The sequence below is a fragment of the Alosa pseudoharengus genome, unplaced genomic scaffold (assembly GCF_046254945.1).
Source record: "Alosa pseudoharengus isolate Yale_2024_CS ecotype anadromous, Long Island Sound unplaced genomic scaffold, YU_APseudo_1.1 YU_APseudo_1.1_scf_2, whole genome shotgun sequence".
Lineage (NCBI taxonomy): Eukaryota > Metazoa > Chordata > Actinopteri > Clupeiformes > Clupeidae > Alosa > Alosa pseudoharengus.
The window spans coordinates 18,687,260-18,714,629 of NW_027468663.1; the positions used below are offsets into that span (position 1 = coordinate 18,687,260).

General features: G+C 42.9%; 1 protein-coding gene across 2 annotated transcripts; it reads left to right on the forward strand.

Moving 5' to 3' along the window:
* The first annotated feature begins 1,763 nt into the window (after window positions 1-1,763).
* Window positions 1,764-27,101, forward strand: tapt1b (transmembrane anterior posterior transformation 1b). 2 transcript variants are annotated; one of them, XM_076294015.1, is made up of 15 exons: window positions 1,764-1,968; window positions 6,180-6,310; window positions 9,023-9,141; window positions 10,473-10,505; window positions 12,438-12,600; window positions 13,575-13,710; window positions 14,127-14,224; window positions 14,566-14,635; window positions 16,056-16,136; window positions 16,364-16,473; window positions 20,607-20,666; window positions 21,992-22,060; window positions 22,263-22,339; window positions 22,548-22,714; window positions 24,565-27,101. In XM_076294015.1, exons 1-15 carry the CDS (start codon window positions 1,779-1,781, stop codon window positions 24,795-24,797), a joined length of 1,737 nt encoding a protein of 578 aa, XP_076150130.1. In that variant the 5' UTR covers window positions 1,764-1,778; the 3' UTR covers window positions 24,798-27,101. The 2 variants fall into 2 exon arrangements, with proteins under 2 accessions (XP_076150130.1, XP_076150131.1); XM_076294016.1 differs by lacking the exon at window positions 10,473-10,505.
* The last annotated feature ends 269 nt before the right edge of the window (window positions 27,102-27,370 follow it).

Consider the following 27,370-nt stretch of genomic DNA (forward strand, 5'->3'; position numbering starts at 1 on the left):
TGTGTGTGTGTGTGTGTGTGTGTGTGTGTGTGTGTGTGTGTGTGTGTGTGTGTGTGTGTGTGTGTGTTTTAGTTTAATGTTGAATGAGGTTGGTTGGAGTTAGTATCCTGGTGTAAGGGATGCATGCCATACGTACGCATGACCTTAACATCTATGTAGACTGCCGTTGTGTTCTTGGTGAGAACCATAAAATCAGGTTTGGGTGGGATAGCCAATATCAAGTTGGGGTTAAATATAAGGGCTGTAAATTGGTGCAAGGGTGCTGTGATATCAAAGGGATTTCTTTTCACACACACACACACACACACACACTGCAAGGTCCTGTATTGCATGGCAATGCTGATGATTCCAAAATGTTAGTGCTGTTTAGGTTGGGAATATAACATGTTCATTATGTAAATATAATGATATTAACAGACTCATACACAGGGCAGCTGAATTTAACCTTTGTTTCTCTTATGTGGGATGTGCTGTTCCTTAGTTGTGTTATACTTCATGTTTGAACATATCTGCTAAAAAATGACCTCAAAGTCCCCCTCCATTGTTCATGCACTCATGCATATACCTTGTTTGTATATTTCTACATTTGTTATGATGCCAAGTACATTTCAAACATCTGTTATCACATTATTTTAACCCAAAATGGAATATACCTGCAGATATCTATGTCCGTCAACACTTGTGTGTTTCATGTATGCTTTGCTCTTATTTGTGCTAATAAACTGTGTTTAGTTGACAGTTGTCCATGACTCTCCTTTGGTCTTGATTCTGTGTTGACTGGTATATTTGAAGGAGTGCATTTGTCATTCGGACTTTTTGAGCTTTGACTGTTTAGAAGAGCCTCACTGGTGACAAACCCTACCCTATGAGTTTCTTTTGAAAGCATTTTTTTCCACATGTAATGGAAATTGGAATTGGCTGAGGGCTAGCCATCCAGATTGTAGGACACTCACATCATGTATTGTAGCAGGCTGCCCTCTAGTGAAAAATATTCTGTATTACCGCTGGTTGCCTCTGAAGGAAAATAGGCAGTAGGCCTATATTTCAGTTAGCCTCAAAACCTTTTGACATTGCTCAATAGTAGCTAGTAAGAAAGGGAGGGTACCCATTCTAAAATAAAATATAACGTAATAATGTCACATCAGTTAGCCATGTGTTTTGTAAATTTAAACTAATCAGTGGGTGTATTGAATACAACTCAAATAATTAATAGTCTCTCTCTCTCCCTCTCTTTCTTTCTTTCTTTCTCTCTCTCTCTCTCTCTCTCTCTCTCTCTCTCTCTCTCTCTGATAAGTCTGATAACTCTCTAACGAGAACAAGGTTGGATCAAGTTGTGAGCTGTGAATGGAGGAACTAATTCATATTTTTCCCAATCATGAAATTTGTGAATTTCATAGTCTCTTGGTTTCCTGACATCTTTTAGCAGAGACTGAGTAGGCCTAAGTTACTCAAGGCCATATGACTCAGATTATCTGATCTGTGTGTGTGCGTGTGTGTGTGTGTGTGTGTGCGTAGTAAATGTGTGTGTTTGTTACAAGGTTCCCCACAAAAAAAGAAAAATATCAAGAAAAATGACATCAAAACATAAAACCACAACATAGCCTACTTTACCAGCATTTTCTCTGAATTTAAATCGCATAACGTTATTTTATTATGTAACAAAAGTAGGACGCACCTATGGGCTTTGCATTGTGGTAAATGTAGTCCTGCTGCTGAGGTTCCCAGTGACGTTTCGGTATGTTGTGTCTGTCGGCTGATTTCGGTGCGAACGAGTGAAGATGGCGGACTCGGTAGCGGCTGGCGTTGGGGAGGAAAAAGAAACCGAGAATGAGGATAAGGAGAGGGAGAAAAGGGCCTTTAACAACACCAACCGGTCCGAAAAGAGTGGTGGCCCCTCCGAAGTGACAGAGACCCTGGGATTCTATGAAAGAAACGCCAATAAGAAGGACAAGAAGCGTAATCTCTCTGGTGAGGGCAATCTGCGTCCACCAAAACGCCAGCTAGCTATCGCTATCACAGCTAGCTAGACTCTGCACACTGAGCTGTCACAACATAGTTGCTAGCAAATATTCTATGCTAGCCTGAAATAACAAACTGGCTACTTAAATGTGACAGTGTGGCATAAGCTTAAATGTCATGCATGATCTATTTCAGTGTTTTCCCTCAGGTAAGTTAGCCTCAAATAATCATGTGGCAGATTGCATAACAGGATCGAACGTTAAAGTAGACCAGTGTATTTGTTATCAAGCTAGCTGCTACTAGCTAGCATAACTAGCTTAACCATAACCAAAAACAAATGACGTCGAATATGGCTAGTTTACACGCCAATGAATGTTTTAAGGTAGCTGTAAACTGTGTTCTGAATAACTAGATCAGTAATGATAGTGCGTCATTAATTAACTTTCATCCAGCTGTGGATGTCAACATGTCTGGCTTACGTGGATGTGAGAAAGTCAGACAGCTGTTCATGTAATCGTCTGCCTCTCCAGAAATAACAACATTAGCTGCTAGCACTATTTTAATGTAATTTGCTTATCCTCTGCACATACCTTTAGAAACTTTGTTATGATTTTACCCCAATATTACGTCGACTCTGAACATGATAACGATATTCGGAGTGTATTTCTTTCTGGTTCCTTTGTGTAGTTTATGCTGTATTTAATCAAGCTGTTGTAGCAAACAGGTTAACAACAGGCTCTAACTTTTCCTTGAAAGCATAACCTATAAATGTATGTCAGCCAACATAGCTACCGTTGACGAGCGAGCGACAGAACAAGTAGCCTATCGCAGGGTCATTTGAGGTAACGCATCGAGTCCAAGCCAGCCTATTAGACCCACTACTAGGTTTTTTCCCCCCTCATATGATGCTAAAACATATGGGTAGTCTGTCACAATAAACTTTGCAGTGACTTTATCATTTGTGATGTTCTCTGGAAAGGTGAATACTAAGGCAGTGTTGCTGAAATGAATGAGCACCAACATCGTGCTATGGTGTAATTTTACACCACTGAGGATCAATTGAAGGAACAAAATGAAGTTCCCTTTACAGTGTAGTCTGGAGGCAGTCTGTAGGGAGGATTGAGAGAAAACAGTAGCAGCTCTCTGATGCTCATGTTATCGCTCATTTATTGCTTCTATTTGCCACCTTGTCATGCAGTCTGTCAATTATTGCCCTTTCCCTTGTGAAGTCATTTCCTAGGGTTATTATGTAGGTTACTGAGTGGTTGTAACAGGAAAGAGGAGTGGCAGAGTTCTGCTGTGTGTGGTTGACACTCACCAGGTTAAAGGTTCACCCAAGGACACGCTTGTAACCATTCTGTAGAGTACAGGACTCGTTTCAGAGCCATGAGAGTGTATGAAGCAGACATTGATATAACTTCGATGTGGGATTTAATGCAGCAGTAGGGAGTGTTTGGTCAAAATCTAGAAATATCACTACTGAAAAATCTACTGGAAAAAAGATAACAAACAACATTGCCATTGAATTAGATTTGCTAGCATGGCAACTCATGCCTTTGGCTGATACAGTAATCAAATAATGGCATGTTGTAATTAACTTTCACAGGACCTCAGCATGCACAGAACTGCATGGTGCATAACTTGCACAGAACTGCGTATAGTGCATAACCTAGTGCATATCCCAGTGCATGACCTATTGCATAGCCTAGTAGCAAAAGCAGCAAAAGCTGTTGCATAGCATCTCTTTAAGCATTCCAATTTGGCAATGAACGGACGAAACGCACGCCACTCAATGGCCTCGGTGTTAGGCATATGTCCTCTATTTGTTCCTGCTTGTCAGATTGACTGTAAACACTTGATGTGGAATTTAAACGATGCATTTAGCCTATTGCTGGCCAAAATTGCCAGGAAGCCAAAATGTTACCAGTTAGCCTATTCATTTTTTCATGCCTAATGTGTTTTGTGTATTTAATTTAAAGTAACAGGCTACAACCTTTTTTCATTGTAGTTTATTATACTGGTTGATAAATCATCTGTTGTTTAGAGTAGCAGATTGGTTTTGCACTATTCTTAATGCCAAAGCAGTGCTGTTTATTCTCTCCAAACTCAAATGTCATTGGATGAGGGAACAGATTGCAGCCTTTACCCCATCTATTGCTCCAGTTCACTGTAGGGTCTACACGCTACATATCCAAAGCCGCCTGCTGCAGAGGACACTATGTGATCACCCAAACTCTGCCTGTAAACTATTGGTTAGCCTACTCGAAAACGATTCATTAGCAAAAGGAAAGAAACTGAAAATGTTGTAGTGTCGATGTGTTTTGGACTGATTGCTGACAACACCCAGAATGCTGTGCGGCGGTATTTGGGGGAATTGTGAAGGTTAAATGTTTGTGTTTTAGACCTTACTTAAGGATTATGTGTGTTGTGTACGGGTCTGCATGAAGCCCCTTCCTGGTTCTCCCTCCTGTGTTATCCTTGTGTCGGCGTGAATGTGACTACCCTCTTTGTGCATAGCGTGTGTTAGCGTCTACCCTTGTGTGTTCTTTGTAATGATGTTGGTGTCCTCCGCTTTTGTCTGAATAAAGCGTTGCCTTGACAAGAAGTGTCGCATATTGCTACAAGTTTATGTGTTGTTCCTAGGAATTGTGTCATACATGTAGGCTAAGTAGTGTAATAGGTTACTACCTTGTTACGGCAAGTTTTGCTTAGTATTTAGCTGTATGGCCCAAAGATATTTTTATTTGATAACGAAAAATATTTAGCACCCTTCGTTTGTGCAAATTTATGTTTGTTTCAGCACTTTATGCTACATTCTCGTTTACATTCTTATAGTAGTAAAACACTGTATTCTGTTTTCCAGATGATTAGCCTCAGTTTGTGTGCAAAACATGTGAGAATTAAGTAAGGAAAAGGTAGGCCTAGTACCTTGCTCCTGAAAGTGCAGGTGAACTGTTGCCCAGAGGTCAGGAATGAAGGGTTACAGCATTGCGACTTCAAAAACGAATCCACATATTTAAGGAGGCTAGCTGTCTCCGGGCTGTAATCTCTGTCGCATAGTGATGAGGTCATGTGAACTCATGAACATTGAAACTGTGGATTAGTTTTGAAATGTCAAATGTCAGTATGCCACAACTGGTGCAGGGCTAGTAGCAGGGGTAACCTGGTTTACATCAGCACACATTTTGTTTTTATTTCTATAACAGGTTGCATGAAACCAGTAGATATCAGTGTGAAGCCGAGTGAGAATTTACGTATCAAGGAAATGGCCTTGGGAATTTATTAAGGTCTTATAAATGGTCTTGTGAATGGTATTGTAATTCTTATAATTGTCTTGGGAAGATTTTGTTTCACCTAGGGGATTGTTGCTGATCTGAGTGCATGAAGATGTTCACATTAAAAGCAAAAGCTTTTTTTATCTCCTGGTTAGGACCATAATAGAGTCAAGCAGTGCCTGCTAGTTCTCAGACTGAGTGTGTGCACAGAACCGTCTCCTGCAAATATGTGCTGACTGTCCACAGATCTGACTTTTTTTTTTATTATTACTTTATTTAAATGTAGTGCTTTCATTTACAATCCAATCATTATGACAGGTCTTCTTCTACTGCACTACTATTTAGCATTTTTACATTTTGCCCTTCAAAAATAGACAATCACCAACAGAAACAAAACACAAAAAACATTACATTGACAGACAATCATTGACAGACATTAAATTGACAGAAAAAAAAAAAAACAAGAACAAAACAGAAGGAACATCACAAAAAAAGCAAAGCATCCACAACAAATGACAGAGACAAAGACATAAATATTTGTGTCTTTGTCTCTGTCACAGATCTGACTTGAGTATGTCATCGAGAGCAAAGAGCTTTCAAGAAACATACGCATATCTTATCTTCCTGACCTCTTTTTTGATGCAGCTGACTGACCCCAGTGTCTTCCCCTCTTCAGAACTGTGTGTGTGTGTTTGTGTGTTTGTGTGTTTGTGTGTTTGTGTTTGTGTGTGTGTGTGTGTGTGTGTGTGTGTGAGAGAGATAGAGAGAGAAAGAGAAAAAGAGAGAGAACTGAGTTGTGTGTATGAGGGAGGCGGGTAGAGAAAGAGTAAATGACATGTGCATAGAATAGGAGCTGTGGAAAAGCCCATTGTGTGCTTGCAATGATGCATTGTTTGTTTGTTTGTTTGTGGTTGTTGACAGTCTTGTTGTTGGTTTCGAATGCAGATCTTTCCCTGGTGCGGTTCATCAGTGCTGAGCTGACCAGAGGCTACTTTCTGGAACACAATGAGGCCAAATACACAGAGCGCAGGGAGAGGGTCTACACCTGCCTACGCATCCCCAAAGAGCTGGAAAAGGTTGGTGCTACGCTACGCATTCCTGGTCAGCCTGGGCCAACATCCACACAGATCAAAGGAGATTTGGACATAACACTTGGATTTAACTTTGGCTAACTCTTGTCATTATTTGGTCAAGTCAAGAATATAGTAGACTTAAATGATCCACGGTGGGAAAATGCAAATGAAATTTAGCTTGGAAATAGGTTATGTTTTTACTAATGAACAATAAACAATCGGTGTAGTAGGGCCACCAATAGAAATCAAGGCCAAGCTTCCTGTGTTTACATTGGCAAGTCATGAATCAAATGGTGTGAACTCCTTGCAGTTCCACATGCATAAACCTGACTTTACATGTCCACTCTATGTAACAGCCTCTAATGGATTGAAAGAACATGCAGTTCCTGAGGAGCACAGTGTACTTACAATATGTCATCTCTCACCAGCTCTCATGATATGGGCCCTGACTGTTGCAAATCATTTTATTTATGTAAAGGTTTAGGTTCTATTAGTTAAAGGAGAGGAATTATATAAATACATGAAAAGTATGACTCTGGCTGTGCTTGTTGTTGGGGTTTCATTAACTAGTTAAGTAGTTGACAACTAAAATCACTAAATCGCTGCTGTAGGCAGCAGTCAACTAGTTGTGGACCAAATGGCTGAAGGCCAAACAGACTAGACAATCCTATGTGTGGAAGAGCTTCACCGAAAGTGAGACCTGTTCCACAGTGACATATAAGTTGTTTACAGCTGTACTAATGTACATTAAGAATACGTATGCTATGGATAACCATCTAAAGGTGAAACACCCATTGCCAACAGCTAGCACTAGCAATAAGGTTAGCACTAGCACTGTAGAACTAGTCGACTAGTCTATAACTATTAGGAGAAAAATTGTCAACTAGTAAAAATCTGTAATTGTGAAACCCCTATTATATTGCTGCATGATCAGAGGCACTTCAGATGCAACCTTACCCATGCCTTCTCTGTATAATACACTTACTGTATGTCTCATTGGAATGTATCATTTTCTGCCATCATACATCAGACACTAGTCTATGCATGACACATGCATGTTTTCTCTTTCATGTGCTGTAGTTTTTCATTCACTAGAGGGAGACAAAGACGAGCAAATCCAGAGTTTTCCTGAGGTTTGCAGAGGGCTTAGTTTCCTTTTCAAAGAGCATGTTTAAACATTCTGTCAGCAGTGCCAGAGAATGTGTCCATCATGCAGCAATCGCACAAACCCGTATCTACTCTTATTGATTGACAGGTCATTCTTTTTGCCAGCCTCGCTGAGCCCAAGCTACTACTTACTTTACTCTTATGTCTGTGCAAAATAGGCCACATTCACTGTGGTTTGCATGTTCATTCTGATCTACCACCTACATATCTTTTTATGTTCATTTGGCATAGGGGCTCTGCAAAAACACTTAGGTGCTGCACCTAAGACTTTATAATGTGGAAAACTCTGAAATAGCATCATAATGAAGTGAACGAACAAGTGAGCTTCACATCAATCTACATTACTTTCCATGCAAGTGTAAGAAAAAAATAGAAAAGGTTTTCTCTTCTTCGGATTGATACAGCAAAATGGTTTATTCCAGTGTAAAATGGTAGAAAGGTTCACAAGAGTTCACAAAGGTTCAACCTATGCCTGTCCTCGGCATATTCTCTGGAGTTCTCTCTCCTTCGTCCTGTCTGCCTGAACTCCCTAAAAGTTACCAACTCAAGTCATTATATGCTGGTCTCAATGCAAATTAATCTGGCTTCTACCCAGATAGCCTTTTGTCCTATGTATATGATACCTTTGGCTGGGATGGTTTTTAGTGGCTTACCCCCAAAACCTATTCTATGATCGTTGGTGTTTCACACCTCACCTGGCTGCCATCAGAACTTAGTTGGAGAAATGATATCACTCATACATTTCGGCAGGATTCATTTCTTACACAAGGGATCACATATTTTGGTGGTCCGGTTTGTTAAATCAATTAAAAGTTTCTACTGTGAAGACCAAAAAATATATCTCTCTTCTTTTTTCGAATTGAGATTATTTGTTTATTTGATTATTAATTGAGGGTATTTGTCCATTGTCACAAGCAAAGGCTCATTGATTGCTGAGGTGAAGAGGTCATAAGTCAGGGACCAGTCACATCCAGCCAATCAGGTTAGAGCTGAGTGCCTGAGTCATGCATGGGTGAGCTGGTATTTCCTCTGAGGAGCACTCATCCTGCTGGAGCTCTCTGAAGAAAAGCCATCCTCCCCCAGTCCCACAGCTCCCAGGCCCCACTGAAAGAGCTCTGGAGTGGGGGAATCCAGGCCGGGAAAACTGGCCTCAGGAGGAATGGGGCGAGATTCTCTACTACGAATCTTTCCAAAGGTACTGGTTGAGTAGGAGCAGGCTGAGGGCTAGTTGATATACCGGTAAGCTTCTTAAGGGCTGGGAGTTAGCACAAAGCAACACTGTAGCATGGTAGTGTTATGTTGCATGTGGAATTTGGCCTGCTTATGTGAACATGGGTAGAAATGGCACTGATGTTGTTCATACCTTCGGGAAATTTGTTGAATTTTCTTGATTCTTCGAATTTCACAATATAGCGCACAGTGTGAGGAGATTCTCTGAACGATTAATACTTAAATTTTAACTTTTGTCTTTCCTTTCTCTCTATTCCTCTTTCTGTCTCTCCCTCTGCCACTCCCCCCCCCCCCATCTCACTCTGTGTGGCGGTGCAGCTGATGACGTTTGGCTTCTTCCTGTGTCTGGACGCGTTCTTGTACGTGTTCACTCTGCTGCCTCTCAGAGTGCTGCTGGCCCTCATCAGGCTGCTCACACTGCCCTGCTGTGGGCTCAGGTGAGACCATGTGCTCCCACACACTCGTACTCCCCTCTCGCTCACACGCACACACAAACTCACACACACACACACACACACACACACACACACACACACACACACACACACACACACACACACACACACAAACTCACACACACACAGACACAGACATGTACACGCGCACACATGCATATGTGTCATTTACAGTTATGCCCATCTCTCCCCACCACACACATACACACACACACGTGGACCCCTTACACTTATACCCGACTCATGGCCGCGATACACAGAGACATGATCATTATTCATGTGCTAGGACACACACACACACACACTAGACCAGGGGTAGGCAACCTGCTGCCCGAGGGTCACATGCGGTTCCTCTCTAGTGGCTCCCTGGCTTTCTCTAAAAATGGAAGTTATAAAATATCTCTAGCAATTTCATATAGTTGTTCAACTTCAAGCTGTCCCATAACATAACATATTAACAGTTAGTGAAATATTATACTGTACAATACAGCATAAATGCAGAGTATGGTGAGTACCATATTCCTGAGGCAAACAAAGATAGAGATGTTTAAACTGATTTCTTTTAAATGCTTCCAAACTTCCAATATCTTTGCGGCCCCATACATTTTTTTAAATTTTATTTCTGGTAAAAAAAATGGCCCCTTTAAGAGAAAAGGTTGCCGACCCCTGCACTAGACACATATGCAGACAGGCAGACACACACAAAACAAGACTTATGTACTGTATATACCAGGGTGCACACCAGACATATACACGCACACACGCACACACACACACACACACACACACACACACACACACACACACACACACGATACAAGACATATGCATGTATCAATGCACACAAAAATACTTACACACACACACACACACACACACACAAACACACCACACACAAACCCCGCACACACACACAAACATAAACACACACACGCGATACAAGACATATGCATGTATCAATACACACAGAAATACTTACACACACATGCACACACACCCACACACACACACACACACACAAACACACGCACACACACACCACACACATCACACACACACACCACACAAACACACAAACACACACACAATACAAGACATATGTATCAATGCACACAGACATAGTAAGAGTTTTACTGGCTCTATGTGGAGCAGAATTGGTGTCTAAAACGACTCGGTAGACTTAACCCAACTCTGCCTCTCCTCTGCTCTCAAATCTTACTAAGCTCTGTTTTTGGCCCTGATAAGATCCAGTAATTGGGTTACATTTCAATGTGTGTGTGTGTTTGTGTGTGTGCGTGTGTGTATCTCTGCAGGGCTAATATATGCCCCTACTGCAGAAAAAGCAGGTACTGTAAACATGCTCAGAAGCTGTTCCGCCAACGAGCGCTTTCTATTAACGAATGTTCACACTCGGCCCACAAACCACTCCGCTTGGGATTGGCTGCCATCACCCCAACCATTTGCGTACACACACACACACACACACACACACACACACACACACACACACACACACACACACACACAGACACACACAGATGTTCTGCAGACACCACTGCTGTTTGGCTAGCAGAAGCTTCATACTAACATAGAGAAATATTTGATCTGAAGCTCCCTCTGTAACGCATTAGCACACTACTGCAAAGGCAGGCACTCACACACACATACAGTACACACACAGCACACAGCACATACATATATACACACACACTCACTCACCCACCCTTATGATTGCAGCTGTTTGGCACTCTTACGCTGTAAGATTTGGCACGCCTTACGCTGTCATATGCTTATGTGAAAGTCACAGTGTTCCCCGGGTTCAAGAATTCAAGTCTGGTATCATGCCATTCAAACTTGATTATGGAGCGTGTTTCAACCGATACAGAAAAAAAAAGGCCTCTGCATGCAATTGGGTAGACCTGTCGAAGCAGAGCAACGAGAATATGTGAATTTCACAGGGAGAAGAGCAAAAACATCCTTCTCCTTGACCAATCTCACATCTCACTTCTCTAGCGGCAGACTTTTCATTGTAAATGAGGTCAGCTCAAGTGAGCGCAGGTTGTGGTGGATGACTACGGAACTGGTGCTCATCTGTTCGTCCTGGTATAAAGTCCGCCTAAAAGAACATCTCTGGTTCGGGCATAGAGACTTCTCAGTGGACCGAATCCAGACCGAATTCCCTCCGACAACTGAATTTCCTCTGGCATCTGACCCTGTTGGATTTGGAAATGAGACTGACACTTTTGTCAAAGTAAACGTTATTGGCATTCAATAACAGTGCACTGCAAAACAAAATTGCATTTTCCCAAGCTCAATGTGCAGTAAATATTAGACAAAATATAATAATAATACACAAACAAAAACTAAAAAAATTGAAATAATTGACAAAACATAAGCACAAGCATAAGCATTGCCATAGACGCACAATAAGACATAGAAAATAGTGCCCATGTCATTCACTAGTTGACCATTGTGTCATTGTGAGTGTATGTTTCTGCATTGTCTGACCACGTGTGGAGATTCACCAGTAGATGGCGCTGTTGTCCTGATGTGTGGTGTGCTTCTGCTGCACTGTCTACCAAAGGTCACCCAGGTGGCAGAAAACGTTACAGCTGATCCCAGCTCAGCAATTTGATTTGCGCTCCCAGTGACAGATTGGCAGCTAAGCTCTTAGCAGGATTGCGTGAGAGAGTATGTAATGGAAGTGTGAGTGGATGTGTTGATGTTAATGATGCCTTTCTGGATCTGCAGTCTTTTGTTGTAAACAAACAGCCAGGCCCGATTTGAAGCCTTGAGGACACTAAAAACTATTATCACTCATAAGGTCCACTACAGCTAATGAGTGTTTGAAAGAGTTGTGTTATCTGTCTTGCAACACTAATTAAACTATAATGAAGTGCTCACACGATGGGTGCTCTTCATCGAAAGGCGTTTTGCATGGTGTTTAAACTAATCTGGCTAATATTCACAGTGCAGCTGACATTGTAGTCTGCTAGCGCACTAACAGATTGGCATTGTGTCTAAATAGTTTTGAATGAGAAGCTCCATGCTTTAATTGTCGAATTGATTTTGATGTTACACAGATGGCTCTTAAAATTGGTATGGGTGTAACTACAGAGATAGTGATGTTCAACAGATCACAAATTAACTTGTACAAGCTGTGTGTGTCTGTCTGTGTGTGTGTGTGTGTGTCTGTGTGTGTGTGTGTGTGTGCGTGTGCGTGTGTGCGTGTGTGTGTGTGTACATCTGGCTCTGTGTGTCTGCATACGTGTACACAGTGGATCCCGTATCCTGCAGCCAGCCCAGGTGTGTGACGTGCTGAAGGGTGTCATCATGGTGCTGTGCTACTCCATGATGCACTATGTGGACTACTCCATGATGTACCACATGATCCGGGGCCAGTCGGTCATCAAGCTCTACATCATCTACAACATGCTGGAGGTACGCACAGCATCACAAGCAGCATTTTGAACAAAGTGCTTCGGTTTTAAAAAGCTTAAACTGTCTATCGTGTTGTAAGTCGATTTGGTTACCAATGCGTCAGCCAAATGTAATGTGATATACTGTAATGTGAAAGTACATTGAAGTGTAAGAGAATTATTAAATGGTTTAATAGCATATATCCTGTGGTCATCAAAAGGTTACAATACATCATATCAATTCATAATTCACGGTGGTTATCATGTAATATGATATCGAGTTCATTTAAAGTTCCATTACTCTTCATAAGTGTGACTTCAGAATAACTGGTAACGTAAAGCCAGAGTGTGAGGGGAATAGGCCTGTAGGAGGAACAGAGCCTTTTGGGTCAGGGTGACCCAACACTGGGTGGAGCCGGACTACAGGTAGTTCACATCCTGATAGATATGTTTTAAGAGTAGTGTATACTGAAATGGTCAGGTAGGCTGTACTCGTACTGTAGGTGGGGGGGATGCATAGTTTCTGGGAAATGAAATTAGTTCATATCTGTGCCAGAATTAAAAGGTATGAAAGATGTTGTCACTCTCCACGGATTCAGTTGCAACCGGTTCAACTCAAATTTATTTATCAATAAAGCCAATTGTTAATTTTGCTGATCCAAATATCTGGTCTTCAGATTTATTACTCAAATGTGAGGTAAATTTGCAACAGCAGAAGTTACTGATCGATTAATTGTTTCAATTCTCAGTGTTTTGGGGGGCCAATCATAGGGTAATAGGGAGAGATAGAAATAGCAACACCATGTGGCAGTATTGTGAACAGCACATATGTTCATTATGACCAATAGCGGAGAAATATATCTATATCTGGGGCATCTTTAATCTTTAAGAGCAATTTCTGTGATTCTGTTGCATCTTTATTGTCTTTCGATACTATACCTAATGATACTATACCTAATGTAAATCTCTCTCTCTCTCTCTCTCTCTCTCTCTCAGGTGGCAGACCGCTTGTTCTCATCCTTTGGCCAGGACATCCTAGATGCCCTGTACTGGACGGCCACAGAGCCCAAGGAGAGGAAGAGGGCACATATTGGCGTCATTCCTCACTTCCTGATGGCTGTACTTTATGTGTGTATCCTTATCTAAAAGAGAAGATAAATACCCACATCTCATATGTATCTATACAATATCAGCATAAAAAGTCCTTGGTAAATCCCTTGAAATCACTAATTGAGGCATCTTTTTAGATTATCTTTAAGGGCTTCTAATGCATGGGGATTGGTAGCTCTGAGGAGTGCTCATAAGAACTAAAGAACTTTTAGATTTTGGAAAGACCATGGTGAGAAGAGATTTTTTCATGCTACATTTTAGTTTGTGTACACATGGCAAATGAGTTCACATTTGGCAAAGGCAACAGAGGCCAGATGTTTTAATATGGTGTAAAGATATGGCAGGGATGTAAGTAGAGGTTTCAGGTCCTCTGAGAGCAGCTTATGTGTGTTAAATGTGATCTGGGATCGTTTGTTTTTCCTGAGCGTGTGTCGTCAGTCCTGCATGCCATCCTCATCATGGTGCAGGCCACCACCCTCAACGTGGCCTTCAACTCCCATAATAAGTCCCTGCTCACCATCATGATGTCCAACAACGTGAGTGCACACACACACACACACACACACACACACACACACATCATTATCTTCACTGATGATAAAACTCAATAGTGGACCAAAGTTATTTTCACTAATACCAAATTTCATATGTTATATTTATAGATCAATGTGTTCAACACTCTTAAGTGCTGATTTTATCACGGTTGATGGCTTGGGTGCATCACATTTGCTGGTGATCGATAGAGATATAGTGTGTTGAACTGTGTTGGTACAGACAGCAAAAAACTTCACCTCTTGCAAAACATTTTGTTTAAAAATCTCATGGTTGTGATTTGAAATGTTTGCCTTTATAAATGCGCATGTGTCTGTCTATGCAGTTTGTAGAGATTAAAGGGAGTGTGTTCAAGAAGTTTGAGAAGAACAACCTGTTCCAGATGTCAAACAGTGGTGAGTCTCTCACACACACACACACACATACACATACACACACACACACATCACACATAGACTCTTTTGCTCACACATCAAGTACAGATGGAGTTAGGGGGAGTATTGTGTGAATCTCATCTACACTCTTAGACCTTTTGATGTGGAAATGAGGTTTCCTCAGTACAATAAAAAACTCCAAAAATAAACATCCCTCTGTCTTTATTAATTCATCCATCAAGCGCAGGTTGATTCATTTATTCACAAACATAACAATCTGTTGAACCCAAGAAAATAGGCCATAGTTTATATTTAGTGACAAAGAATCATCACTATAACATGACCTATGACGCTTACAAGCTATATTGAACTCTCATTTCAAGGAGAAATCCGGCCAATTTTAACACGGAGCTCCGTTCATCATGTTCACGGAATACTGTTGGCCAGAAAAAACGTGAAATAAATCGGTGCTGTCTGACGCAAGTTAGCCAGTTAGCGGCTAAAGCAGCCAAAGTGCTTACAAGCTACCTTACGGGGGGCATGTTCTAAACTGTACCTTTGTGCCTCCTAACAGGCTCAATATGTCCTGACAAGTGCTGTGCAACATGAACAGGGTGTTCAACCCAATCATTGTGAAGGAACAGTTTCCCTCTGTTGCTTCCTGTAGCCTAAAGTCCATAACAAAGTCGATATCATGCCTTTTCCCATTTCCATGGAGACCACATATAAAGTTTATGTCCAAAATAACGATGATTCATGAATGACTGTAACAACATGGAAGCTCCAAATGAGAGCTGCAGCTGCACTCTACTGAATGGAATATAGAAAACCAAAAATGACAAGATAAATAAATAAATGCAGAAAAAATTAGGTGCAAATAAAAATACATGTATCTACAGTTTGGTCAAACTGGTAGGCCTAATTAATTTTTGCAATTACCTAATTGCTACCTCATTTATGTACTATAAATATGTACAGTAAATAAATTAAAAAATGTGGAAATACGTAATTAAATATATTAAACAATGTAGAAATAGCCTAGCTACATAAATGAAGCAATGTGGAAATGGAAAACTAGATGAATCAAGCAATGTGGAAATACATAGCCTATGTAGATAAATAGAAAGACAGAAATAAATAAATGAAGAAATACAGAAAAAAATGAAGAAATACATAATTGAATGTATTGATAACTAGTTTCATGACCAAACTGTACATTCATCTATTCATTTGTAGGCTACATCTCATAATTTATGTCTGCATTTATTTTATAAAACACCTCCCTACCGACAGTATTCCATCAACTGAGCTCCGTGTTAAAATTGGCTGGATTTCTCCTTTAAGTTTGATGTTGTTGTCATTTTTTTGCCTGATAATCACTCAACTAGTAAACAATGCCACGCTTACAGATAATATATATACTTTATTTATTTATTTATAGATATCAAGGAAAGATTCACCAACTATGTCCTGTTGTTGATCGTGTGTCTACGGAACATGGAGCAGTTCTCTTGGAACCCAGGTGATTATCCTGTTCAAACAGCGAGTTTAAGTGGGATTGTTTAGTCAGTCAGTATCTCTGCTCATTAATTTGTCGTTCATTTCTGCAAGTAGGGTTCCAATTTTTGTTGTATTGTATACTGTTTAAGTAAAAACACTTTTGATATAATTGTTTTCCATAGTCACAGTAATTCATTTCAGTGATCATATTTCCGTTGTTTTGTTTTGTGATGACTTTGCTCACCACAGATCACCTATGGGTTCTGTTCCCTGATGTCTGCATGGTCATCGCTTCGGAGATGGCTGTGGACGTGGTCAAACATGCTTTCATCACCAAGTTCAATGACATCACAGCTGATGTGAGTACTCTAGGGACCACAACGTTAGTGTTCATGCAGCATGAAGGGGTCAGGTGATGGACTTTAGGGATAGGAGACATTCATGCACTCACTCACCCTGGTGCACTCTCTCTCTCTCTCTCTCTCTCTCCATCTCTCTCCATCTCTCTCTTTCTCTCTCTTTCTCTCTCTCTCTCTCTCTCTCTCTCTCTCTCTTTCTTTCTATCTCTCACTTTCTATCTACCCCCTCTCTCGCTCTCTTCCTTCTGCCCCCTCCTCTCTCCCTCTCTTAAATCTGACACTGTGTACAGGGTGTAGCATGTCCTCAAAAGCAGTAGAAGAAGCTCCCAGTCAGCGATATAAATGGTGTCAGTCCTGAATATAATCACACACTCGCCCACACCCTCATTGAATCACTCACTTTCTCTCTTTCACTCTCTCTCTCTCTCTCTCTCTCTCTCCCTCAAGGTCACACACACACACACACCATACACACACACACACACACACACACACACACACACACACACAGCATGCCACCTCCTTAATGTAAGCACACCAAAACAAAAAACAGCACCTTGAACCAAAGGAACAGGTTGTCCCTCAGGGGCGGTTGGTAAAGGTCTTCCCGGTTCTCACGTTGTCTAGAATGGCCAGGCTGCTCCACTGACCTAAATCTGCCTCTAGGGCAACAGGATTTTGGATTCCACCCCACCCCACTCCACCCTAAGCAGGGCACCCGTACAAACACCTCCCTTCCCCTCTCTCCCTCCCTACCTCCCTCTTTCATTTTCTTTTCCGTCTCTTCCTTTCTATCTGCCTCTCTGTCTCACCAATCTGTTTGTTTTTTCCCACCTCTCTCACACATGTGTGCACGTGTGTAGGTCCATGAGTACACATATATACATGTACATACACATACATACATATATATATATATATATATATATATATACACACACACACATATCTGTGCACAGGAACATGTAAGTGTCTGTTAACACAGACAGGTCGTTTTTTTTAGTTTTTTTTTAACAGACGTAAATAGCAAAAGTAATAATAGGATGGTGTGTGTGTGCGTGATGTGTATGTAGTATGTTTCAGGTTGAGTCCCTCAGATCCTCACATTTCAAAATAAATTGTGCTGCTAGGGCAGCAGAGGGCCCTTCGCCAATTTATATTCTCTTTTTGGTTTGTCCAATGTTCTAAATATTCTTCTTTTGCTTGATTCATTATTTTGTTGACTCTAATTGATTGTTTGGGAAACAGCTTGATGTGTATTAGTTGTTGTTATTAAGTTAGTTAGCTTCAGCACCAGTTGGCTCAGAGGACTCTTTTCAGGGTTCATCTCTTGGGTTTGTCAGTGCCTCAAAATGGAGGGAGTTCTCGGGACTGCTTTACAGGTGCATCCAGAATTGTAAGATTATTTTCTGTATTGGTGAAGCCAATGGGAAACGGCCTAATTCTGCCCTACATAACATTATTGGGTGTTTTTGATTGAACTTTAAGTATTGAACGGCAGAATTCTGCATGTAGGTCTTCGGTTGGATGCTTGTCCCACTTTTTGTAGTTATGCATACTGAGTGGACCCCAAACCTCACTTCCATATAGCGCAATAGGCTGGATTATACTGTCAAATATTTTGCACCAGATTGTAATTGGGATGTTTATTTTGAGAAATTTTCTTTTTATGGCGTAGAGTGCCTTGCGGGCTTTTGCTTTTAGTGCATTCACTGCCATGCTCTCTCTCTCTCTCTCTTGGGCGGCCAGGCTGCTTAAGCAGGTCTCAAGGTCTTACGTTACTGCTCCAGAGCCACAAATGGCTGCTCATGTCTCCGCATCGGGACAAAGAGCACTGTCTGGCCAAGTCCCCTTTGAGTGGCTGAGTGGCGCAGCGTAGCCGGCCGCAGGGTACGCACCCAAACCCCACACAAGCACAGTTCTCTTCACGGGACTAATGGTAGGAAAGCCGGCACTGTGGTCCTTATGAGCACATCGACTTACATACACACACACACACACACACACACACACACACACACACACACACACACACACTTTAACAGAGGGGAGTTTTGGAGCATGGCGGAGAGGTGTAAACAAGGCTCAGATTGGGCAGATGAGGGAGGAGAGGAGAGGAGAGGGGGATGGATTAGGGGTTGTGATATCTCTGGGTGATTAGCCCAGTAGGATCTCTGCAGTGTTACAGTGGCTTAGTGGCAGTGGGATTTGTGTCAACACACACACACTCTCTCTATCTCTCTCTCTCTCCCTCTCCATCTCTCTCTCTCTCTCTCTCTCTCCCTCTCACCTTCTCTCACCGTCTCTGTCCTTTCTGGTCTGTCCAGGGCCACTGTCCTCTCTCTGCCCCTTTGTGTCCCTGTGTCACTGACTCACCGAGCCTCTTTTCGCACTTCAACAACGATCACGTCACTCGTAACTTTGATGGAAGGCAGATGCTGTAATCCTAACCCTGTTTCTAGTCCAGCTGCTTACTGTATGTTGGATAATAATAAAGACAAGACCAGGGACCGCAGAAGTATCCAGTAGCCTGTGGTCCAACTGAGGAGGTTGTTTTCTCTCTCTGACCACAGTCCAGAAAGAGCAAATGCTAAGAATGTCACCTTTATGTCCGTGCACAGATGTCTGATGGCTTTGGCAGAGAAAGCTGTAGCTTTTTTGACCAGAAATGACCATTCCCAAGTGTGGTAGACACCACACATTTAGAGAATGAAAAGCCCAGTACCTGAACTGTGCTGAGAAGCCCTTACATAATGGCCCCCGACCCTCCCCTCCATCCCTGATGGGATTAGAACCCCTTAAGTCCCGGAGTGTCACAGTCAATTTCTGCCTCCTACTCCACTGACCCAAAGGTCTTAGGAGAAACCCTCTGATTTGCCTTTTCCGGTTTTTACATCCAAAGGTCTTAAGACAAACCCTCTTGACTCTCTGATTCTCTCACGCCGTTTGAGAGGACAGTGATTGTCAAGCATCAAGAGATGATACGTCGGCACTGACCGCCTGTTGCATTTTCACATTAATATCCATGAGCGGCAGTAAAACGTCATTTGTGTGACTGACTCATTCATGGGCACATGTATGGCTTTGTATGGGTCTTCATCGTGGGTCTCATGAGACACTGACTGAGTGACTGCCAGAGTGCGTCAGTGGCTATGAATGAGTGGGAGCCATACTGAGCTGGTTCAGCATCATGCCTGCCGACGCATGAATGGAGGTGGACTCTGATGTGACTCACAGCCTGCGCTCTCCAGTGAGGGAGAAGTGTACACACACACACACACACACACTCACTCACACAGACACACACACACTCACTCACACAGACACACACACACATACACAGACACACACACTCTCACTCACACAGACACACACAGACAATCTCTGCACTAATTCAAGGGTTTTGATTATTTATGGGAAGCATTTTGTCTCATCGCTGAGGAAAAACAGGGCAGAAAATCCCCAGACTCTGTTCTGAGTGTCATAGTAACCTAATTGCATCAGCACTGTGTGTGTGTGTGTGTGTGTGTGTGTGTGTGTGTGTGTGTGTGTGTGTGTGTGTGTGTGTGTGTGTGTGTGTGTGTGTGTGTGTGTGTGTGTGTGTGTGTGTGTGTGTGTGTGTGTGTGTGTGTGTGTGTGTGTGTGTTTGAGAGAGAGGGACTGAGAGAGAGAACACACTTTTACCACTCATGTACACATATCCTCACACTCACTCCCTCCCTGTGGCCTAGCAACAGAACAGAAATGCTAGAAATTGGGCAATTAAGAAATACTCCAAATCCAGCCACACACTCACGTCTCGCGTCAGATTGCATTCTGCCATTCAAGTCCAAAATATTCCCATGTCCCAGGCTGCATCCTTATATGCTGCATGGTGTGTGTGTGTGTTGTGAGTCTTTACTCTCTTTCCTCTTGAACACTCCAAAATGTCAGTGGTCTGAGCTGCCCTTCAAAGGTTCTCCTGCATATCTCTTTAAGGTCACTCAAGCAGCCTGCTGCTCTGGGCTCGCTTTCGCTCTGGTCAAAATGTCACTATCAGCTGCTGCATGTACCTGCCTACCTGTGTGTGGCCTCAGTGTTCTGATGAAGTGTGTTGGGTGTGGTGTGTGTGTGTGTGTGTGTGTGTTCCGCAGGTCTACAGTGAATACCGAGCCAGTCTGGCTTTCGACCTTGTCAGCAGCAGGCAAAAAAATGTGAGTTGTTCAGCTTTGTTGTCCTCCATCTGATTCCTCTTCCTCTCCCCCCTTTCCTTCCCTTTATTCCATTCTTGCTTTGTTCCCCCTCTTTCCCCCTCCTTTCTTTCCCTCTCTTTCTCCCTCCCTCCAGTTGAATAACGGCTAGCCCTTCCTCCATCCATCCCCTCTCTAATAGAGCGCAACAGTCCCGCCCCTCCTCCGAGAGAGCTTAGTTTGCGGAAATAAGTTTCCCCTTAATTTCTACAATCTACGTCTGGAAAAATCTGTATATCTCAAATCCATTTTAGACCACGCCTTAAGCTAACCAGCTACGACGTGACAAGACTGTGTCCATATTTTAATTCCCAAGTGAACGAACTACTATCCCATGAGCCTTTTCCAAATGTACTCATTTCGAAAAAACATTTGCAGCCTAACAATTGTTTAACATGCTTCTATTTTAATCTCACACAAGAAGATGACTAACTTCCTACCGCTTCCATTGAGTAAATTCAACTTTCAAAGATGAGAAAAACTGTTTTTATCGGACAGCCACACATCAGTTCTGACAGCCTTGGTATCCATCTTTATTCCAGCGAGTAACAAAACAACAGGCACAGGAAAAGTGGCATAAATGTTGCCATAGCAAAGATGATCTCTACCAATCAAAGGCTCTGCTTTTACATTTGAGGATTTTGGGTAGTGTAGTACTTTTCCTTTAAATCGCGAATAAAAATGTTTTTTCTCAAAACAAGGTTGATGTGCCATTAACTTTTGGCGTCTCTAATCATGTCGTAGATAGTTTTAAGTCTACCATGGAGGGTTATGATATTTTATGGCTTATACTCCAGTTGTCAATGGAGAAATTGTATGGAATTCTTACTTCCGGAATCAGCAGTGGACGGGACTGTTGCGGTCTATGGCCAGCCCTTCTTCTTCTATGGCCTGTCTTGCTCCCTCTTCAGCTGTAGTAAGGACAGTTGAATGATGGTCAGCCCTTCTTCTGTCCTGTCCCCTCTCTATCTTTCAGCTGTAGTGAGTACAGGTTGTAAGGTTCTGTCTATGCACCTGATATTTCCTTCCTATAGTCTTTCCTTGTACTATAGGCCATCAAAGGACTTGTTGTTGATCAGCAAGTGTAAAATCTGTAATGGAGACGTAATGTTACGTTATGTATTATGTATGACCACCATAATTATCTATCTGTGTTGTCTGCTGTCTGGGACTTATAAGGAAAGAAGATTACGTGCAAGTGGATTAAACAGGGTCTTGTGTAATGTATGTTGATTTGTTGGTGTGTGTGTGTGCATGTGTGTGTGTGTGTGTGTGTGTGTGATTTCCAGGCCTACACAGACTACAGTGACAGCGTGTCAAGGAGAATGGGTTTCATTCCCCTTCCACTGGCATTACTGGTGAGACGACATCCTCCATCTTCTCTTGTGGCTAAGCAGATAGGCCCACTCTCTACTGGCGATTTTCAGGATTTAATGACCCCCCTGAAACCTCTCTGACCCACTTAATGCCCAGAGCTGTGTCTAATCTAGATGTTATTGTATCACATATCGGCGGCGAATGTTAGTGCAGAAGTGATTGTGTGTGATTGTATTCTTGCAGCTCATCCGAGTAGTGACTAGCTCCGTGAAGATCCAGGGGTCCTTGTCCTATGTGTGTGTGCTGCTATTCTACCTAGGGTAAGGCTTTGTGTGCGTGTGTGTGTGCGTGCGTGTGTGTGTGTGTGCGTGTGTGTGTGCGTGCGTGTGTGTGTGTGTGTGCGTGTGCGTGTGCGCGCGTGTGTGTGTGTGTGCACGTGTGTGTGTGCCAGGGTTGTTTGCCGTTGGAAATATTGAGTCCTACTCTGCTGGTCCTTGTCAACTTGCCTGTGTATGTGTGTGGTTCCAGTATGATTACCCTGAAGGTGTTGAACAGTATTGTGCTGCTGGGGAAGTCCTGTCTGTACGTGAAGGAGGCCCACATGGAGGAGAAGCTCTTCCAGACCCCGCCCTCAGCAGCCCCCAGCAGAGCTTCCAGCAGAGCCCACCGAGCCAAGCACACCAGCAGCCCGCCAGGTACACACACACACACACACACCACTCACACCACTCCTCAACTAGTGAATGACTAGTAGCACACACACACACACACACACACACACCACTCCTCAACTAGTGAATGACTAGTGGCACACATACATACACACACACACACACACTCATTTACACACCACTCCTCAACTACTGAATGACTAGTAGCATACACACACACACACACACACACACACACTCAATATCTTCTTGACACCAAAGAGAATTTCATGTTAATTTGTTGTTAGTCAAATGATAAGTTCATATAGCATTATCAATAGTACGCACATTCATACTAACACATTAACTAAGACCAAAAACAAAATCAGTAAATGAATGCTAAGCCCAGTAGTGATTGGGATCCAGTTATGTGTGATTTATGTGCCTCTCACATAAGCACGTCTCACCATGACTGCATATGTGTCCTATGTAAAAACACAGTGAAAGCTTCAGAAGCTTCTCTCGGATTAACCCTGCAAAATTATATATATCAGTCTCCCTTAGAGTAGAACAGACTACTAAAAAACATGTGTGGATTTAAGACCTGGTTTGGATTGGATTGGTCTCGTTTGCTAGTTGGTCTGACATTGACTAATTTGTCTGTGGTTGGTGTGCCTCACGTCTAAAAGTCTGGACGGGTGCATGTCCAAACCACGGGGACAAGTTGGTGCTGTGTTCCTACCGGCTTGCTTTGTGTGTGTTTGCTTTCAAGAACCCTGAATGTTAGGCATCTCGTCCGCTCCCATAGTGTGTTGGTTAGTCCTGCCTGCGGCCATTCTTATTTTATTTTAAGTGCCATTACACCCTCATCTGTTACTGTGTGTGTTCTGCTCCTTCATTCTCCTTACTTTACCCTCTCATATCCCTACCTCTGATTTTCTTTGTCTTTCTCACCCTCTTTCTCTCTCTTTCTTTCTCTCTCTCTCTCCGTTTTGGCTCATCCTCGGTCTCCTCATCTCCTCTCAGACCCTCAAGGGCGTCCTCTTCCTCTCTCTTCTCTTCCTTTATCAGAGCAGATTTCTTCATCTTCCTGCGTTACCTCTCCTCTTCCTCCTGCTCTTCCTCTTCCTCCTCTCCCTGCTCCTCTTCCTCCTCCTCCCTTCTTTCTTCTTCCTGTCTGCTCTTGCTCCTCTGGCTGTTCTGCCCCTGCTCCTGCCCCTGCTCCTGCCCCTGTGCCTGCCCCCATCTCTGCCTCTGCTGCAGGTACGAGCCTCTGCCTCTTGCCCCAGACTCGCCCCCAGGTCCTCCTACACGACTACCCACTACAGACAGCACAGGCCACATCCACGTAGACAAACACACACACACAGACATATAGACACCCTCAGACAAACACACCTCCACATACAAACACTGTCACACACACACACACACAAATGCACATGCTCACTCAGACAAACAGCCCCCCCCCCCCCCCCCCCCCAAATTACATACAAACACTGTGACAAACAGACACACACAGCATCAAAATGACTTTGATGAGTCAGCATAGAACAGAAGCAAAGGGCACACACACACACACCACCTTACACCACCCCACAGCAAACACACACTCACACACTCTAATCACTCTGACTCTGTGCTGCTGATCAAAGGCTTTATGAAAGGGCTTCATGTTTCAAAGAGTGTGAGGGACTCTTTTGTCAATATATCCTGCTGGGTATTGAGGCGTTACATTACATCCTCTAGCCTTCTCTGTTTTTAGGATACACTGTGTACACAATTTAAAGTTGATCACAGCTTTGATTCATTGAAATGTATAAAGTATAATGTATAAAAGAGTTAGTTAATAGAGCATATGTTGACGACTCCTTTCCTGATTGGCTGATGTGTAGGCGACCCAGCTGATGAGGAGGTGTCCACGTCCATCACCACTCAGCCAGTGCACCAGGAGGAATGCCCCGCCCCACACCTGCCCAGCAGCGAATCAGACCAGTTCCTCACCACACCCGACGACACGGAGGAGAAAGACATTGGACAGGATGGAATGGAACTCAAACACAGAGCACCCAAGAAAGACCTGCTGGAGATTGACCGTTTCACCATCTGTGGCAACCGCATAGACTGAGATGCACACACAGACATGCCCCCACTCACATGATTGAGCTGTTTGGGATTGGGGGGAGGAGGGGAGGGGAGGGGAAATGGAGCACGGTGAACTGAAATAGAAGTCTTGATGACGAGGGCTGGCAATCCTTCAATGCCAGCCTGAACTCCCACACCCCTCCTTGAGTGGTTTAGGAGGGGTGTGTGTGTGTGTGTGTGTGTGTGTGTGTGTGTGTGTGTGTGTGCGCGTGTGCGTGCGCGTGCGCGCGCGTATGTGTGTTTGTGTGTGTGTGTGTGGGGAGGGGGGTGTTGATTGCGCAAGGCTATTTATTAAGATGATTTTTAATTTATTGGTAACTGGAAAGAGAGTGAGGTGTCCCATTTGTGGACATGGAGCCCCCCCCCCCCTCGGCCCTCCCTCCCTCCCTCCCTCTCTCATACCGGGGGAGAGACCCGTCTGGCCTCCCCCTGGAAGCCCACTCACCTGGCCCCTCTTCCCAGGCTCTGGCTACTACTGACCGGCTCAGTGGCTCCGGTGGCGGGGTGGTCATGGTTGGTGGACCACCATGGCAGAGGACGCCAATCCTCGGGCGGGCGGACAGCACAGCGCACACAGAAGGTGCCAGGACTGAAGGCTCAGACGCCATGAACGTATGCAAGCAGCAGAGGGTGCAAAAGTCTGCATCGCAAAACAAGCATATGCACACAAACGTACATATTTCCAGGCAGCCTAGAGACTCTTTCTCTCTCACACACACACACACACACACACACACACAGACACAGACACACAGGGTCCCAGCTCTTAGGTCAAACAGTGTTCATCTCCCCCCTCTGCCAAGGACACTGGCAACAATGAGTTACTGAAGCAGCTGGCACTGAAGGATGACGGAGTACTTACCGTATCACATGGGTCAGAAGGAAAAACTAAACAATCTCAGTCTTTTTATCAATATTTTTAATGTCAGAAAAAGTGGTAAATATTTGGAAAAAAGAAAAGAAAAAAACGTAGCATTTTTGATGAAAAGCGTTTTTGTACATCACAATTCCAAACTGCATCTACTGAAGACAGAGCTTAAATTGAAGACTATACATCATGGTCTCATAAGGCTCACCAGTAAAACAGGTAATATATCATATGATGACATGCCAACAAACATAATCCAATGTTACAGTACTTTACTGATGTGCCAGTGTCAACATCACATCCTCCAGTTTGGATCTTTGCTTTGGATATTTTCTTGCACTGACATACCATACTGTCTTAAAATACCTATATGTTCAATTCTGCATAGGTCATGCTAAGCTCAAGGTTTCTTTTTCCTCTTTAATGTAATTTATGGGAAAGTGGCATTGCGTAAAGAGTTAATTTAGACCAAGTAAATTAATTAGGACCCTCAGAATGCCTGATACCTGTATATCTTAGTTAACAACCATAGCAGGCCACGATGCAGGCTGTGAATACCTTCGGGATCAAGCTTTGGTTTGGTGTTGTTTATCATTAAGGATATAATTTTTTTAAGAGTGCAAGAAATACCTTTTCACTATGCTGATGACTTCTGTATGCTTTTATCAACTCCATAACATTTTAGAACATGTTTGATCGATCTAAGAGGGAAACATATGCACACCTGTAAATGCACCAATGTTTGGCAGGTTTATTTTGTTTTTGTTTTTTGTGTTTTTTTAAGCCATGTCCTAAACATATCTCTCTCCTCCTCATTTGCATGAAGTGCTATGAATGTCCTCCCAGCATAAGTTTGTTGCATTTCACCTGCAGAAATGGTATCATTAAACCCTATGTGATGGTAAGCAATTGTTAGTGAGCATTTTAGGAAGTCAGCCTCGGAACAGCCTCATTAAACTTGGTATAAACACTCATGCTAAAGCCAGTGACAGTGAGTGTCTGATGTTGACATGTTTCACCCTTTAACTTGATGTGTAAGGGTTAGGAAATGCTCAGTGTTTACTAGCAACTGAAAAAACAAACAAAGTATCACCTGAAGTTTAATGTATACTCATAGCAGTAGCATTTAATTAGCAGGAATGACAGGACAGGAGAGGGCTATCTTTTCAGGTCATGTCATATTAAGCACGCTGACCATTTTGGTTGTAACATTTTCTGCATGGAACCAAAATTCTGACCATAATCAGAGGTCTGTTTGTCATGTCACACACAGAAGCAGCTATTTTTGCTGCCCCCTCCATTTTTGAGCAGAGCAAAACAAGCAACCATTACCTTTGTATGAACTGCATTATAGGGAGAAGGGTGACACGCCAGGGGGGTTGGGTGGGTGGAAGAGAATAAAAGTTTTCTTGTTTTGTATCTGGCTTGCTGTCTTTTTTGTTGCTGGCATATAGCTGCTGCTGTTCTGGTTATGAATGATTTTCTGAAAGGTGAGTTGGGTCCATCTGGGGCCTGCTGAACATGATCAGCACATTCTCATAATGGAAGGCCATTCAAAGGGGCTTGCAGAAGTACATGGGAGGATCTGTGCCATATCAGTGTGCAGAAAAGAAAAAAAAAATCCCAATCTCAGGGGATAGTTTGGAAGTAATTTCTTGGGCATTTGAGTTTAGACAAGAGTCAACATG

Bases quoted from the DNA above. Each gene is read 5' to 3' on its own strand.
- tapt1b (XM_076294015.1), top strand. From the start codon at position 1,779: ATGGCGGACTCGGTAGCGGCTGGCGTTGGGGAGGAAAAAGAAACCGAG. The intron at 14,225-14,565 runs GTGAGTGCACAC...CTGTCTATGCAG, and splicing joins CCATCATGATGTCCAACAAC to TTTGTAGAGATTAAAGGGAG. The intron at 16,474-20,606 runs GTGAGTACTCTA...TGTGTTCCGCAG, and splicing joins TCAATGACATCACAGCTGAT to GTCTACAGTGAATACCGAGC.